General features: G+C 40.7%; 1 protein-coding gene across 4 annotated transcripts in view; it reads left to right on the top strand.

Moving 5' to 3' along the window:
- LTBP1 (latent transforming growth factor beta binding protein 1) overlaps positions 1-17174 on the top strand; it is a 636211-nt gene that overhangs the window by 468112 nt on the left and 150925 nt on the right. For all 4 annotated transcript variants that reach the window (XM_006835152.1, XM_006835155.1, XM_006835154.1 and 1 more), the window contains one exon: positions 5626-5745. In XM_006835152.1, coding sequence (XP_006835215.1) covers positions 5626-5745 — 120 coding nt within the window. The remainder of the gene's footprint in view (positions 1-5625; positions 5746-17174) is intronic.

Here is a 17174-nt window from a genome sequence, read left to right as displayed (position 1 = left end):
GGACAGAGTTAGAAACAGGCTGGTGGGTACCTATCAGGTTCTTCGTTTCCTCCATCACACCATGCACCTTAGCTGAATTCTTTGTGCTTCAGGAACTCCCTCACTTTAGGGCTTCTGTCCAGATTTCCCATCTTCATGTTCTCTTTGTTACTTCAGCATCTGCCTTCCCTAGTATTTGGAGTGAAGTCTATATTAGCACAGTTAACCACAGAGTGTCTCAGTATGAACCTGGAACTAATGACAGTATCTAAATCATTCAGCTGTGAACAGGGCACAGGTGCAGCCAGTGTTAATGTGTAAGTTTTAGCCTTTCACTTTGCTGCATTGCTTTGTCTCAACTTCATTCTTTCTACATGTGTTCTGGGACTTTCCTGCAGTCTCCCGACAGAAAGACTATCTGACCAATTTCAGGTCAGGTTCCAACTGTGCCAGATAAAATTTCTTGATTATGACCACAGCAATGAGCTTGTTCTCATTATAAAAATGTTTTGATAAATGCTTATAGCATGGCCCGAATTATTATGCATTTAATATGTTTGCACGTGTTTATGTTCAAGTTACGTGGTTATTTTCTAAGCCAGCATAGTACCTATCTCTGTAACTATTTTTTTCATGAAGAAATAAGTTGAGCCTCTTCATAAATCCTGCCATGGAAACATTAGGGGAAGGAGCCAGAGTCTCTGAGAAAGTGGCTGCCTGGGATTCCCTGTCTGAATGCCTAGAAATCAGCCTCTTTGAGTACAGTCGGCCTTAGAGAGCTGGGAAGGGATAGACTAGGTGGGGTTGTGTATGCTCAGCTGTCCCTTGGCTTCTACACCTTGGTTTTATATCACAGCACTGATGACCCAGGCCTGGAGGGAGAGCTAATTAGACATTTTCTGGCAGCCTGTCGCTGATCTCCTGTTGGCTTCTTGCCTTGCTACCCCTCACCTGCCCTGGGGATACACTCTAGAGAGGAGTGGGAGAGTTCAGGTGACTGGATTTCTGATCAGCTGGAGATCAGAATGGAGCCTCAGTCCTCCCCTGACAGCCGAGAGGCGTGGGACAGACGCAGGTGGAAAGTGCCCCAGTGTGCATGGGGAGGGAACTCTCCTGCTCCTTATAGGCAGTGTGGGAATGGGAAAGAACACAGAGTGTAGAATCAGCTCATGGCTTCCACACTTAGTACCCATGTGACCTGGAGTCTGTTGCCTGGGTCCTCTAAGCTTATTTCATTATCTACAAAATGAGAACCATGAAGTTACCTTGCAGGGTTGTGACAAAAATAAATGTGTGCTGCAGTTTCTTGTATGGTGCTTGTCCCATTGTTCATACTCAAGAAGCGCTCCTTTCTTTAAACTTCCCCATGGTGCTGTGGGCTCATGCATCAGACTGCAGAGTCCTTTGAACTGCAAGGTCGGTGGTTCAAGCTCACCAGCTGCTCCTTGGAAACCCTATACAGGGTCACTAAGGGTCGGAATTGACTCGGCAGCACTTAACAACAACATTCCCTGACATCCCTCCCAACCACCTTTTTTTTTAAGGCAACAGACCTTCTCAGTACATCTACAGTTGTGGAGAGTGCTAAAAAACAGGTGGTGGTGGTAGTTTATCTGACAAATATTTATGTGCAAAGCTATCCCCGCCAAAGAAGTCAAATATTGATCGTTTCCTACAACAACCTCAAGAGGCCAGGGCGGGTGAACGTAAAATATTTAAGTAATAACTATAATGCCAGGCAAGACTGTTGTTGTTGTCTAGTGACCCTGTGTAGGGTTTCCAAGGAGCAGCTGGTGAGTTTGAACCGCCGACCTCGCAGTTCAAACCAACCTTGAGTCCAGCACTTACCCTACAGCACAACACCAGGATGGATGGAATGGAGTAAATCAGAAATTTGAAAATTTTTTAATTAAATTTGAAAGCGGCTAGGAAGTTTTCAGTAATAATTTATGGAAATTATTTCGTAGAAATAGTATCAGGGTTCCACAAGTCAGTAACACATAATTCCATCCCTGTGAAAAGGCTCAAAAAGAAGGAGCCAAGCATGCAGTTGTTGTCAAATTCTGTCCCTGGGCTTCTGGCTCACAGAGGATTTTCTCAGCTGTCACTAATGAAGCTGCTTTCAAACAGTACCAGTCTCCAGGGAGTCTATTGTAGTTTGCAGACATTATCTCATTCATCCTTACTTTATTCTTTTAATGGATTACAAGGCAGGTGGTGGTGGTGGTTATGTGCCGTGGAGTCGGTTCCGACTCATAGCGACCCTGTGCAGGGTTTCCAAGGCTGTAAATCTTTACGGGAGCAGAAAGCCTCATCTTTCTCCCGCGGAGCAGCTGGTAGTTTCGAACTGCTGACCTTGCGGCTCGCAGCCTGATTCGTAACCACTAAGCTACCAGAGCTCCTTACAAGGCAGGTAGTCCCTAACTTACAGACAGGAGAATAAACAAACAGGTGAGAGCTGTGAGAGATTCAGGGAAGTTATCTTGGATTGTTCAGTATTATACTTTATTTATTGGACCAACCTGTCTCAGTGACATTCTCCAATTTAGCAGCTGTACTTCTATAGTTAAGAAAGAAATCATCCAGTGGAGAATGTAATGCTGGTTGGAAAATGAAACTGGCAAGCACCATCTTTTTGTAGAACAAGAAGTCCCGGAACATCTGACCTAGAAACAACCACTATGTGTCATTGTGTATTGGCAAGAAATTTTAGCTGATAGAAGAAGAAAGTGATGGTGCTGACCTGGAGCTTATTCTGTTAGTGCCATCGTCAACTATTTCACTTTAAGCATCTTATCTACATGCCTTCTGGTACACAGTGGGAGATAAGAAGTTACCAAAATGAAAACATTAAATACCCATGGATGTTCACTGTACCCATGATCCTTTTCTTCTTTCACTTTTCAGCTTGTGTCTTGAAAAACAACTTATTTTTAAAATATGGTTACATGTACCCATTGTCATAGATTAGATTCCAACTCATAGTGAACCCAGAGAACTGCCTCATTGGGTTCTGGTAACATAGTGGGTTATGAGTAGGGCTGCAAACTGCAAGATCAGCAGTTCAAATCTACCAGCTACTCTGGAGAAAGATGTAGCTTTCTGCTCCCATTAAGATTTATGCTCTCAGAAACCCTGTACAGCATTGCTGGGAGTTGGAACTGTCTCATTGGCACTTAACAGCAACAACAATCTATGAAAACAGCCACATCTTTCTCCTGCAGAGCAGTTAGTGGGTTGTAACTACAGACCTTTTGGTTAGCAGCCAAGCACTTAGCCACTGTGTCACCAGGGATCCTTTTAAATATGGTTAGAAGTCCTATATATATCATCACACTTAGACAGTAAATACACTCATTTTATTTCAGAATTCAACTTCAGTAAAACACTTAAATGGGACTAGTACCCAAGGTATTACCACTCTTGATTTGTTTGAGTTTGTCAGAATATGAAGTAAATATACTCCATGATGATATCCTTTCTACCTGTTTTTGTGTTTTAATTGTCATTCAATTTTTTAAAAAATTAAATCATAATGATTTTTGTTGTTGTGTGCCATCAAGTCAATTCCAACTATCACAACCCTGTGTAGGGTTTCTGAGAGCAGCTTCTGAGTTTGAGCTGCTGACCCTGTGATTAGCAGTTCAGTTTTTATCCCAGTTAAGGAGCTCTGGTAGCGTGGTGGTCAGCAGTTTGAAACTATCAGCTGCTCCGTGGGAGAAAGATGAGGCTTTCTGCTCCCATAAAGAATTACAGCCTAGGAAACCCTGTACAGGGTCGCTATGAGTAGAACCGGCTCCACGGCACACAGCCACCACCACTTAGCCCAATTAATAGTGTTTAATTGCCTTAATATTACAACCCCCTATAGGTCTCAAAGGAGCTCTGGTAGCGTAGTGGTTACGAATCGGGCTGCGAACCTTAAGGTCAGCGGTTCGAAACTACCAGCCGCTCCGCGGGAGAAAGATGAGGCTTTCTACTCCCGTAAAGATTTACACCCTCGGAAACCCTGTACAGGGTCGCTATGGGTCGGACCCGACTCGATGGCACTTAACAACAACAACATAGGTCTCAAGAAGTCTGTAGTTAAATTTTTGGTTCAAGATACTAACTGGTGAGGTCTGGAAAAGAAATTTCATTAACATCTATGAACTCCTACTTTATGCCACTCTCCTTTCCGTTTAACTAAAAATATTTTTGTGTCTTTTAAATATGATATATATATATATATGACATATATGTATATATATACATAAAGGAGCTCTGGTAGCTTAGTGGTTACGAATCAGGCTGCGAACCGCAAGGTCAGCAGTTCAAAACTACCAGCTGTTCCGTGGGAGAAAGATGAGGCTTTCTGCTCCCGTAAAGATTTACAGCCTTGGAAACCCTGTACAGGGTCGCTATGAGTCAGAACTGACTCCACAGCACATAACAGCAACATATATACATACACATATATATACATCACATATAAACACTATTCTGATATATATCATTACAATAAATATACATGTAACAAAGCATTTGCTGTTTCAACATTCTTCACATGCCATAGCATAACTTATGCTAATTGTGATATTCACCCACCATCCTCCTCTGTCGGCCAGTTTTTCCATCACTGAGCAGAGGCTCAGTGTCCACTAAGCCCTCTACTCTTCCTCCCTTCCCCACAACCTGATAACCACTGGTACTCTATGGTTTCTGAACTCTGCCCTATATCTTACTGCTTCCCCATTTTGTAGTTTTGACAATCTTAAAAATGCCAAAGGCTATTGCAACCATGATCTCAACCATATGAAGGTGATTTTTCCCCCCATATAAAAAAGAACTATGATTAATAAGTTAGCTATAAATATAATAAAATAAGGAGTATTTTTACCAAAAGACAGTGACATATGATTCTCTCACCAAGTTTTCTATACAATCTTGGAAGTATGCGATGAGTTCACTCTTTTCTGATGTTCTTTTTCCATGGCTGACGGATTTCTATCGTATGTAAGATTTTAAATTATGTAAATATAGGATAAATTCTTTAAATGTAGAATGCTCTTGGGGTCCATTAAGCCAAAATGAGGATTTCACAGAGTAGCTAGTGTCTGCAGAAAGAGTACCCCAGGTGGGTATTTGGCTTCCTTACTGTCATCCCTATTCTTCAGATTTCTTTCTGGCAAGCTTTGCTATCACTTTGAAAGTTTTATGTCCAGTAAGATAACCCAGCAAATCTACCAGTTCTCAGAGTTGCATGAGCTGGTCCTGCCGGCTGAAGAATCTGAGGTCAGGTTTTTCCTTGGAATGTGTCAAAATATTTTTAGTCAAGGTATACTTTTTGTTGTAAAGTACTGTTGAGTCACTTCCGACCCATAGCGACCCTGTATAAGGTTTCCAAAGAGCAGCGGTGAGCTTGAACCACCAACCTTGCAGTTCAAACGGCTTTGCAGTCTGATGCATTAACCCACAGCACCACAGCAGGACTCCAAGGTATACTTAACCCTGTATTATTGTACGCTTAATTAAGTGTGGACCTGGTGTGTCACTTAACCACTTGTTGTTTCCCTACTGTAATGTAGATCATCTGATCTTTACAAAATAATCATTGTTTTTGGTATTCTGATAAAATGCATGTGACTTAGCTTTTTGGTTTTTCAGATATTAATGAATGCTTGACTCCAAGTACTTGTCCAGATGAACAGTGTGTGAATTCTCCAGGGTCCTATCACTGTGTTCCTTGCACAGAAGGATTCCGAGGCTGGAACGGACAGTGCCTTGGTAGGTACCCTCATATTCTTAGCACAGTTTGCTTCTTTGGCATTGCACATTTTCTGAATCTGTGGTGAAATCTCAAATGAATATTCTTTTAAAATGGAAAAAATGTGGAATGTAATAAACTTATTTAATTTTAAGACAATCACAGAGAAAATGTGTTGGCATGAAAGATAAGAGATTTCAGATGGGGCAAAAAAATCACACTGAAACAAAGTGATTTCCAGCATGTGATAAATGCTGTTGTTGTTGTTAAGTGCCATCGAGTCAGTTCCAACTCATAGCAATCCTGTATAGGGTTTCCGAGGAGCAGCTGGTGAGGTTGAACCGCAGACCTTTCGGTCCAAACCAACCTTGCAATCCAGCGCTTTATCCCACAGTGCCACACTAGGTGATAAATCACATTCAGGTGATAAATACCCTGAATTACATAAATATAGTGAGCACCACTAGGAGGAGAAAAATGTAAAGGAAGATGCCTGGAAAAGACAGGTGAAGCATAAAAAGAAGTTGCATAGACAAATGGAAGTTCATTAAACAAACAAACAAAAAGATGAAAACTTTGCACAAGAAGTAGCACACAGTTCATGTTTCTTACACTTATTCATTTGACTTTTCAGTAGATAATTACTGAGTACCACTATTAGGTACTGGGAAGGTTCAGAAATACATTTGGTTCTAGTTATTACTGTTATTAGTAGTACAGACATGTATGAACAGCAGAACAAAATGTTGCCCTGTGTCAGCCTCACAGTCATTGGTATGGTCAAGTCTACCGTTGAGGCCACTGTGTCATTTGAGTACCTTTCAGCCTAGAAGTTTCATATTCCAGCACCATATCAGACAATCTTCTGGTTGTGATCTGTCAAGTTTTGTTCGCTCATTTTCAGAAGTAGAACACCAGGCCTTTCTTCTTTGTCTTAGTCTGGAAGTTCTGCTGAAACGATTTCTTCTGCAGTTAACTTTCTCCCTTAGTGGTTTTCCTTTATGTGCCTATCTATATGTGATTTTTTTTTTTTTAAGTTTAATTCGTTTTCACTCCATGCAAGAACTTTGATTATATGAGTTAAATTATTCATTCCTTTTCCTTTTTTTTACAAATGTTTATACACACAAGGGGACTTCCAAAATTTTGTGAATAAATGGGATGAAAATATAATGGAATTTTTCCATTAGCTTTTGAAGCTCCATATATCTATATATGAAAAGAAGCTCTGGTAGCATAGTGGGTTACGTGTTGGGCTACTAACTGCAAGATCAGCAGTTCAAATCCACTAGCTGCTTCATGGAAAAAGGATAAGACTTTCTGAACTCCTAAAGATTTACCGTCTCAGAAACCCAGAATCCTTACACAGGGTCACTATGAGTTGGAACTGACTCGATGGCACACAACCACTACCACCATATGTATGAAGGTAAGTCAAAAAGTACTGCTAGGGTTCCAGTTTATGCATGCATGGGTTTATGCCAAACAAAAGTGCTCAAACTTGTGTGTACAATCAGTGAATGGCTGCAGACATTCATTGAGTACTAAGTTCTTTTATTAATGCAATTATCTTAGTTTTGCTACAGTCCTTCAAAAAGTTGACACTTTTGATGCCATGAAAAAAGCAATTTTGTGATCAGGGTTATATCAAATTTTTATCAGAATTCAAGTGGACATCTTTTCAAATCATTAAAAATGTGCAACAAGTTTGCAGGAACGCATGAGGGCTTTTAAGGACAGTCGGGAAGACCTCAGAGATGAGCCAAGAGAGAGAGGGATGACCATCAACTTTGACAAATGAAGAGGCCATGGCTGAAGTCTCAAAACTTGCAGAAGAAGCCCATAGAATTACCACTGATGTGACTGATGCCTACTAAAGTTAGGCTCTCACTTCACTTCATTTGGCATTTTCAATTTTAAGCGAACACCTTCACCTTGGTCTTTTAAGCAAGATTGAAGCTAATGAAGGTAATTTATGGAACAAATGGGAACTGGGGAGGAGACTCGGGTTTACCAGTATAATCCAGAGAGCAAGGTCAAAGCTAAATAAATCAAAACAAATTTCCTTAGTGGCTTCCTAGTGGATCTACTGCACCAGTCAAGTTCAAGACAGAGAAGTCCAATCAGAAGGTATGGCAACAGTGTTTTGGGGGATCCCAAAGGAGTCATCCTGATAGATTTTTCTTAAAGGACACAGAACAGTCATGGGGACTTACTATGAAGAAGTTTTAAGAAAACTGAAAAACTGCATTGTTGAGAAAAAAGTCTAGGAAAGTTGTGCCAAGATTTTATTTTTCCTGTTAGGCCAAGCTACCTGCTCATTCCTCAGAGTACCAAGGGCTGTCCTATGAGAATTTTGTTGTCAAACCTAACCCTATCCACCTTACTGCCTGAGCTTGTACTTTCAGAATTCTTTTTGTAAACCCTAAATATTTAAAATTGCATTTTAAAACATTTTGATTTAAAAAAAACAAAAAGCATTTAAAAGGATCACAGTTTTTTAAAAGAAAAATAAAGAAGGGGTGGCAGAAGCAGTCCCAGTTTGCCTTTGCCTCAACCTCTCGACCTCTGACGCAGGCAGCCCCCGGCCGGGAGCTCCCAAGTCTCTTCCCAAGTATCACCACCCCTGGAGTTGTGAAACTTAGAATCTCCTGTAGAAGCAAAGATCTCACTAATTGTTTCTTTGATAAGTATTTGTTTACATAATTAGAGCCCCTCAGAAAGTACATTGGGTCTTAATTTTCCCGTGTGGCACAATTTTTATTGTTGTTATTAAGGTTCCGTACACATTCTACGTTTTCACACACTGATGCATGTAATCCAGGCCAGAACCTAAACTTTACCCAAAAACACTGTCATTGATGGCATCAGTGTAAACATACACCAATTCATGAATTTAGTGAAGGGACGTGACTGTTCAAGTTGGCAGTGACTAGTCCTCAGTATCAATGTGTTTCTTTAGCTAGAGTAGTAGTTCTTGTTGGAGTAGTAGTGAATGAATTTCTTTACCCATGTGTATAAAATCAGTCTAATTGTGACCATTTGGCCCAGTTTAGTGATAGAAATGCAGCACTCTGTTTAAAAATGATTTTTATTTTTGCCAACCAGATGACTAGAATCATTTTAGGTCACTCTATTACTTAAGTTGCTGGAGAAGGGTATCTATCATGTTTAGTAAGGTAGAGGTTCAGAGAAAAAGGGGAAGATCCCCAACGAGATGGATTAGCCAAGTGGCAGCATCGATGGACTCAAGTGTGGCAACAGTAGTGAGGCTGGCCCAGGATCAGAGAGTGTTTCATTCTGCTGTGCATAAGGTCGCTATGGGTCGGTACCGACTCGATGGCACCTAACAACAACAACAACAATAACTTAACCATTTAACCAGTGTTCCGAGAAATAACATTGCTAAGGTCGTGTATGTCCTATTATTAAAAGTAAGCAGGTTTTCCTTCTGCTCTGAGTAAGTTTTTTAGATCCTATGTAATCTGTCACTGAAGAAGTGTAAGCAGGATGCTCCTTAGGAGCAAGGATGGCGAGACTTTGTGTTTCACACTTTAGACGCATTATCACGAGGGACCAATCCTTGGAGAAGGATATCATAATTGGTAAAGTAGAGGGTCAGTGAAAAAGAGGAAGACTCCCCCACCTACAATGAGATGGATTAACACAGGCTGCAACAGCAGCTTCAAGCATAATGACAATTGTGGGAATGGTGTGTGAACAGATAGTGTTTCGTTCTGTTGTGCATGAAGAATCAGAGCCGACTCAGTACCTATCAACAACAAAATGTAGTCTATAAATCAAGCCACTCCCCTGTGAATGATTGTATGCGCCACTAATTGTTCATATTAAATGTGCAGTACAGCTTTTCTTAACTTCTTTTTAAGGGGTGTTTCCAGTTATACCAAAATGAATTTTCCATCTTAATTTTATGGTGGTAGAGCTTTCAGATGTCTAAAAGTTGAGTGTGACACAAAGCAGATACTGCAACATGCCTTTCTGTTCATATTGAGCCCGTGAGTTGATTGGATATTTCTGCTACATTCTAACAATGCTAATGAAAACACCATGGTATTTTCAATCAACTCATATGAATGTGAAAGTTGGATAATGAATAAGGAAGAGCAGAGAAGAATTGATGCATTTGAATTACGATGTTAGAGAAGAATATTGTGAAAATAAAATGGATTGTCAGAAGAACAATCAAATCTGTCTTGGAAGACGGACAGCCAGAATGCTCCACAGAAGTGAGAATGGCAAGACTTAGTCTCTTGTACTTTAGACATGTTTTCAGAAGAGGGGCCAGACCCTGTAGAAGGACATCATGCTTGATAAAATGGAGGTTAGCCAAAAGAGGACAATTCCCAGTGGTCTGGATTGACAAAGTGGCATCAACAATGAGCTCAAACAGCAAAAATTGTGAGAATGATGCAGGGTTGGCCAGTGTAATATCCTGTTCCTTCTGTGAGTTGGAACCAACTTGATAGCACTTAACAACAGCAATGAAAGTTCAGCCCTGTCTTTTTGTGTTTGTGCCTTTGTACATTTCAATTCTCAAGTACTCTAAAAAAACCTTGCAAAATATGCAGTCCTTATTTAAATTTACCTTTGAGTTGAGTGTATTGACAATACAAATTGATATATGTTTTTCATTCATCTAACATATATATTATTAACTATGTGCCACCCATACCTGTACCACAGCCTTCAGTATGGGCTGCGGCTCAATGTAAAGGAACAAAAAATCCTCGACACTGAACCAATAAACAACATCCATATAAATGGAGAAAAGATTAAAGTTGTCAAAGACTTCATTTTGCTCGAATCAACCATCAACACTCATGGAAGCAGCAGCTAAGAAATCAAACAACATATTGCATTAGGGAAATCTGCTGCACAGGACCTCTTTAAAGTGTTAAAGAGCAAAGATGTCAGTTTGAGGATGAAGGTGCCCCTGATGCAAGCCAAGGTATTCTCAATAATCTTACACACATGCGAAAGTTGGACAGTGAATAAGGAAGACCGTAGAAGAATTGATACATTTGAGTTATGGTGTTGGAGGACAATATTGAAAGAACCATGGGCTGCCAAATGGAAAAACAGATGTGTGTTTGAAGAAGTGCAACTGAGTGCGCCTTGGAGGCCAGGATAGCCAAACTTTGTCTCTCATACTTCAGATGTATTATCAGCAGGGAGTTGATAATTTGTCCAAAGTATGAGAAGAATATTATGTTTGGCAAAGTGTAGGGTCAGAGAATAAGAGGAAGACTCCCAACGAGATGGATTGGCACAGTGGCAGCAGCAATGGACTCCGGTGTAGCAACAATTGTGATGTTGGCCTAGGACTGGGGAGTGTTTCGTTCTGTTCTGCTTAGGGTTGCTGTGAGTTGGTACTGACTTGATGGCAGCAAACAACAACAGCAACAATTATGTGCCAGATATTTCTCCAAATTTGGGGGATTCAGAGTGAATAAAATAGAATTCCTCCCCTTATTGTGCTTACAATCAAGTGGAGGTAAGTACACTAGTGACCAGTATGTTGTCAGATGTGGTGAGTTCTATGAAGAAAAATAAAGCAGCGTGAGAGTGGTGGTTGGTTGGTTGTGGGGTGGTAGTTGTGTGCCATCAAGTTGGATCCAACTTCTAGTGACCCTGTATAGGGTTTTGTAACTGGTGGATTCAAACTGCTGACCTTGCACTTAGCAGTCTAATGTGTAACTACTATGCCGCTAAAGGTCCTTGAGAGAGGAGTATTGAAGAGAAAATTGTATCAAATACTTTTTTTCCAATTTTAACTAAAAAGTCTGTTTGTTGTTGTTAAGTGCTGTCGAGTCGGTTCCAACCCATAGTGACCCTGAAGAGGGTTTCCGAGCCTGCAAATCTTTACGGGAGCAGAAAGCCTCATCTTTCTCAAGCAGAGCAGCTGGTAGTTTCAAACTTCTGACCTTGTGGTTCAAAGTCCAATTCGTAACCACAATGCTACAGAGCTCCTTATAAAAGCATAAAAACCACCAGTTGCCCTTGAATTGAAGTGATTAATGGCATCCCCACATGTGTCAGCAGGGTTTTCAGTGACTGATTGAGGTAGACTTGAACCTCCAGCCTATTGGTTAGATTTCAGGCTCGTTAACTATTCACACCAGTCAGGTACTGCATGGGAACTTCATTGTTGTTGTTGTTGTTAAGTACCATCCAATCAGTTCCTGTATAGGGTTTCCAAGGAGCAACTGGTGTATTTAAACTACTGATGATGTGGTTCACAGTCCAGTGGTGATCCTACAGTGCCACACCAAAAGTCCCTAAGGACTTTAAAAACTTTTCATGTCTCACTATATTGGAGAAAAATCCTCCATTTAGTATTTGTTAATTATTATCTGCAGAGAGATAATCTACTTCACAGTGCTGTTGTGTACCATAACTCTGAATATGCTTCTTCTATTTTCTACATCTCTCATTGACTGCATATTTTCACATGTTACAATCAAATGTGTCTACTGTTTTACATAATGTTGCTTTCATTTAATATAATATTCTTTAAACTCATCACTTTTCATGTAGACATCTTTTTTCAGTTAAAGGGTTTCATTAAAGGTTCCCACAGTGCATTGTACAGAGGTTGATACCAGTTACTCTTCTCCTTTCACTGACTAAACAATGAACTTGGTGAAACCAGTGGTGGCCTCTTAGTATTCATGCCATGTAACCGGAATCTTACTGACAGATGCCTCTCCTTGGTTTATGAATTAGCACAGAAACTGTTTTAGGCAGAAACAGGTACCATGTTAGCAGGTGGTGTCCCGGAGATGACTTTTTTTTTTCACTCGTGTTTAATTCCAGGCATATAAACTCACCAGTGTATTGTCTACTTCTAAATGGTTATGATTTCCAAGGTCTGCCTAATGCTAATGATGCTTTAATACTTTCTGGCAACTCTTGTTGGCTCTTCTGTTAACGTAGCTTCTTCTTTCAAGTTGTGGATTTCGGTACTCTCTCGAGAATCACTTTCATCATTCAACATTGTGTTCCTTGGACCTCACATCCAGCCCTTTCAATCCAGCCCCAAATGACTATTTCATCACCCTGAGTTCTGGCCAGTTCCAAAGGGCTGCTCCAACCTAGCGCTTTCTTGAGGGAAGCCAGCCTGTCAGGTACTCAATTTACAGGTTTCTTATGACTCTTGGAGAGCTAGTCTGCTTCAATCCTGACTAGAGTTATCTCCCCAAAGGATATTCTTGAATACTTCATTATTTAAAGGTACTGTCAGCATCTTTAATACAGAGATCTGATTTCCCTGAATTTCGACAGACTTGGACCAATGTGACCTCTCTGAAGTTTAGTTTTTATTATCTGTTAAAGTGGAGATCAAAAGTGATTCCTTGCAAGGTCAGAATTAGGTAAGTGATGTTGTTGTTAAGTGCCATTGAGTCAGTTCTGACCCATAGCGACCCTGTATAGGGTTTCCGAGGAGCAGCTGGTGAGCTTGAACCACTGACCTTGAAATTCAAATGGCTTTGCAATCTGGTGCATTAACGCACAGCGCCACACCAGGACTCCTTAGGAGAGGTACCTCATTATGTGCATTCAGGAGCTCTGGTAGTGTAGTGGTTATGAATCAGGCTGCAAACCTTAAGGTCAGCAGTTCAAAACTACCAGCTGTTCCATGGGAGAAAGATGAAGTGTTCTGCTCCTGTAAAGATTTACAGCCTAGGAAACCCTGTACAGGGTCTCTATGGGTCAAAATCGACTCAACAGCACTTAACAACAAGAACAACAAATTATGTGTTTTGCCAAAGTAGGACCCTACAATCATTATAACCTTTTCTGCTCACGTACCACATCTGTTCTCTTTACCCAATTGTCCCAAAATATAAGAAACGTAGTAGTCACTGTTGCGTATTAAGTAAATTTTACGCTAAAATTTTCTTAATACTCAGGCAATTTTCTTTCAGCTCATCTCACATTCCTTTTCACTCTCTGTCACTAACACATCCTCTTATGTATTTCAGTAGTCCAGTCTCGTACTTTCCTTGTAAGTCCTGAGCTTCTTTATTTAGCTGCAAATATGGAAGGAGCTCTGGTAGCGTAGTGGTTACGAATCAGGCTGCCTCAAGGTCAGCAGTTGGAAACTACCAGCCGTTCAGCGGGAGAAAGATGAGGCTTTCTGCTCCTGTAAAGATTTACAACCTCGGAAACCCTGTACAGGGTTGCTATGAGTCGGAACCAACTCCACGGCACATAACAACAACAACAACAACAATATGGTGGTGGGTGGTGGTGGTTATATGCCATGGTGCCGGTTCTGACTCATAGCAACCCTGTATAGGGTTTCTGAGACGATAAATCTTTACGGGAGCAAAAAGCCTCATCTTTCTCTCATGGAACAGCTGGTAGTTTTGAACTGCTGACCTTAAAGTTATCAGCCTGACTTGTAATCACTACACTACCAGAGTTTCTTGGGAATCATGATGTTTCTCTGTAGGAGTATTGGTGATTTTTGATAAATGTTTTCTGCTTCTGTAATAATACTGTCATTTCCATTCTTTTACTTCATTTTGTTTGCTGACCTTCACAAGACACAAAATCTATCAGCCATTGGGTATATGTGGTTAGCCTCTTTGGGGTTTACTTTATTGCCTTGCTCTATAGTTGACTAAAGACAGACTAGGAAGAAAGGCCTGAAGTTCTGCTTCTGAAAATTCACCAATGAAAACCCAGTGATCATTACAGTATTGTCTGATTTAGTGCTGGAAGATGAGCCCCCTAGGTTGAGAGGCATTCAAAACTCAGTGACCATAAAATGGCCACATGAAAATAATCAGGATGATGACACGGGACTGGGCATCATTTCATCCTACTGTATGGGATCACCATGAGTCGGAGCTGACTAGACAGTGGTGAACAGCAACAATATCGTTGATTTTGTTGACAAACTACGTTATCTGTACAGGCAACACAATTTTTGTTGTTGTTGTTGTTGAGGTTTTATCATAGCAATCCTTCTTTGTTAGTTCTTTATTAAGGGAATGATGACTTTCTGACTCCAATTTAAGTTCTCTCAATAGGATAGGTGCTAGGCAACTGGTTAGCCACAGTCTGTATCAAAACCAGGAATAGAGAACTTGAATGATAAGCATGGGGAGCTCTTGGGTCTAGGGGTTCCTATCACCCCTAGATTCATTTTCAGATGTGTTATTAACATTCATGGAGTCTGGCTATTCATAGACTTATCTGACATTGAAGACCTTCATATTACACTTCATATAAGATGTTAACTGAGCCCCACATCTCCGTTTTGAGTTATTACTAAATGTCTAGACATCAACTTTATCCCTAAGTTATGCTATTTCTATGATATGCTAAGAAGTCTTCTGATCAACCAGTCACCTACCTATAAGGCACCTATCATCTGCTAGAGGGGCCCTGGTTGCATGGTGGATAAAGCACTTGACTGCTAACCATACAGCTGATAGTTCAAACTCACCAACTTCTCTGGTGGGGAAAGATGTGGTGATCTGCTTCTTTAAAGACTACAACGTTGGAAACCCTAGAGGACAGTTCTGCTATGGCTGATAGAGTCCATTTAAATTGGAATCAACTTGGCAACCAATTTGGGTTTTGCTTTTGGTTTATCATCTGCTAGATGGCAGAGAAGATGTAGTCATAAAAAGAAATCAAAATCACAACCCTCACTTTGGGATGTACCATGCCTGTGTGGGAAGACTAGTGACTGGTTATAAACAAAACCTTCTCAATATTTTACAAAGGACTTTGGCCTCATTTCACCGTCTCGGCAATTGTCTTTGAATTCTCAAAGAGATTAGTGGGCTCGCCTAAGGTCTCTGGTGATAAATAGCAGAGTCAGGATATAACCCTAAGCCTTTTATCTTCAAATCCAGTGTTCTGTCATGGTATGTACAATATCTCATAGATCTCTCATGTGCACATGAGAAAATGAGAGCACGAGATAATAGAAGACAACAGTAAAAAGAAGAGTTCCTGAAAAGAGAAATCTACATGGTTGGAGTCAACCCCTGCAAACAGCCATGATGGTCCCTCAGGACTTGTGGAGTTAGCGATGACAGGCCTGCATCATAGGTGGTCACAGTTTAGTTTTGCTGAAAGACATAATATTCCTTGGAAAAGTGAGGTAGGAAGCCAGTACATGAAGGGAATTCATGAATGAATTCATCTGAGGTCGTCCTTGGCTCTTTGGTCTAGGATGCATGCAGCCGACTTGGATGCTCTTCCCCAATTCTGTAAAGTAATGATGACTCTTGGAGGATTGTGTAACATGTTTTTATTGGCAGCTTTGCCTCTGCATAGCTTCGTGTCTTCAGAAGAGACAGAAGGGACCTGACATCCTGAGGAGCTACTGCGCTTCAAGTGTAGCCGAGACTCTTTATCTCACTGTTCTGATAAGCACTTGCCTCTCATAAGGACCCGGATAGGGTTTCCAAGGTTCTAAGTCCTCACAGAAACAGAAAGCTCTCATGGTGAATTTCAACTGCTCACCTTGTAGTTAGCAGTTCAGTGCTTATCGTACAGCACCATCAGGGTTATTTCCCAGCACATTAGGGAGGGCCATTTGAAAAAGGTTCTTACCCCAGATGAATTCCATCTCAAAGCAATGAGGGGGAGCGTGCAGGTGGGATTGCTGACCTGCTGCGTGACATTTCTGCCGTTGTAGACTGTGGAAAGTCACCAAAGAACGGGAGCATCGTTAATGCCCTCATTTCCCCTCAAAGAGGAAAGAAGATGGGATCCAGGAAGTAGTGGTTGTTGATCTTCATGTTGTTCTTGACAAAAGAGCTATAGACTGCATGATTCAAGTGATAAATTGGAATGTTTTAAAAGGGAAGTGATGATCTCAAGAATAAGGGCTCATTAAGGACAGTCATGCCAGACGGTCCTGTCTGTCTTCTCTGCTCAGGTAATATTAGATACATGGCTCAGGATCTTGTAGGCTTGGCAAATCTAGTTTTCAAAAGGGATTTGTTAGAGTCTTGACAAGATTATTGTAGCTGAGAAGGTCAGAATGGGACTAGGTGATGGTACAGAGATGGATTCATCAGCCTTTGAGTAATCTTACCTACAAAGTAGTTACTTGCAAACCTCTTAGGAATTTCTTTTTCTGGGAGGTATAAGTATTTCATTCATTGAATGTCACATGCCAAATTGTTCTGTGTCAAAAGGCTATTGATAAGTTTGTTTGGAGTTTGGAACTAATTTTCTTATGGACTCAATATTTTTCATGATACCAAGGTTCCTGCCTGAGTTAAAACACAAAGATCTGCTTAACTCATTATGTATATGCATTGTAATAACTTGGATAATATGAATTAGAAACCCATATTCCTAGCATAAGTTGAGTTTTGAGCTCCAATTTGAGGAAACCAGAAACATAATCACCTTCTGCTATCAGAGTGAGTGAGGGGTGCATGAATGGGGA

Source organism: Chrysochloris asiatica, unplaced genomic scaffold (genome assembly GCF_000296735.1).
Source record: "Chrysochloris asiatica unplaced genomic scaffold, ChrAsi1.0 scaffold00016, whole genome shotgun sequence".
Taxonomy (NCBI): domain Eukaryota; kingdom Metazoa; phylum Chordata; class Mammalia; order Afrosoricida; family Chrysochloridae; genus Chrysochloris; species Chrysochloris asiatica.
The sequence above is the reverse complement of the archived record's forward strand: the minus strand, read 5'-3'. Positions and strand labels throughout refer to the sequence as shown.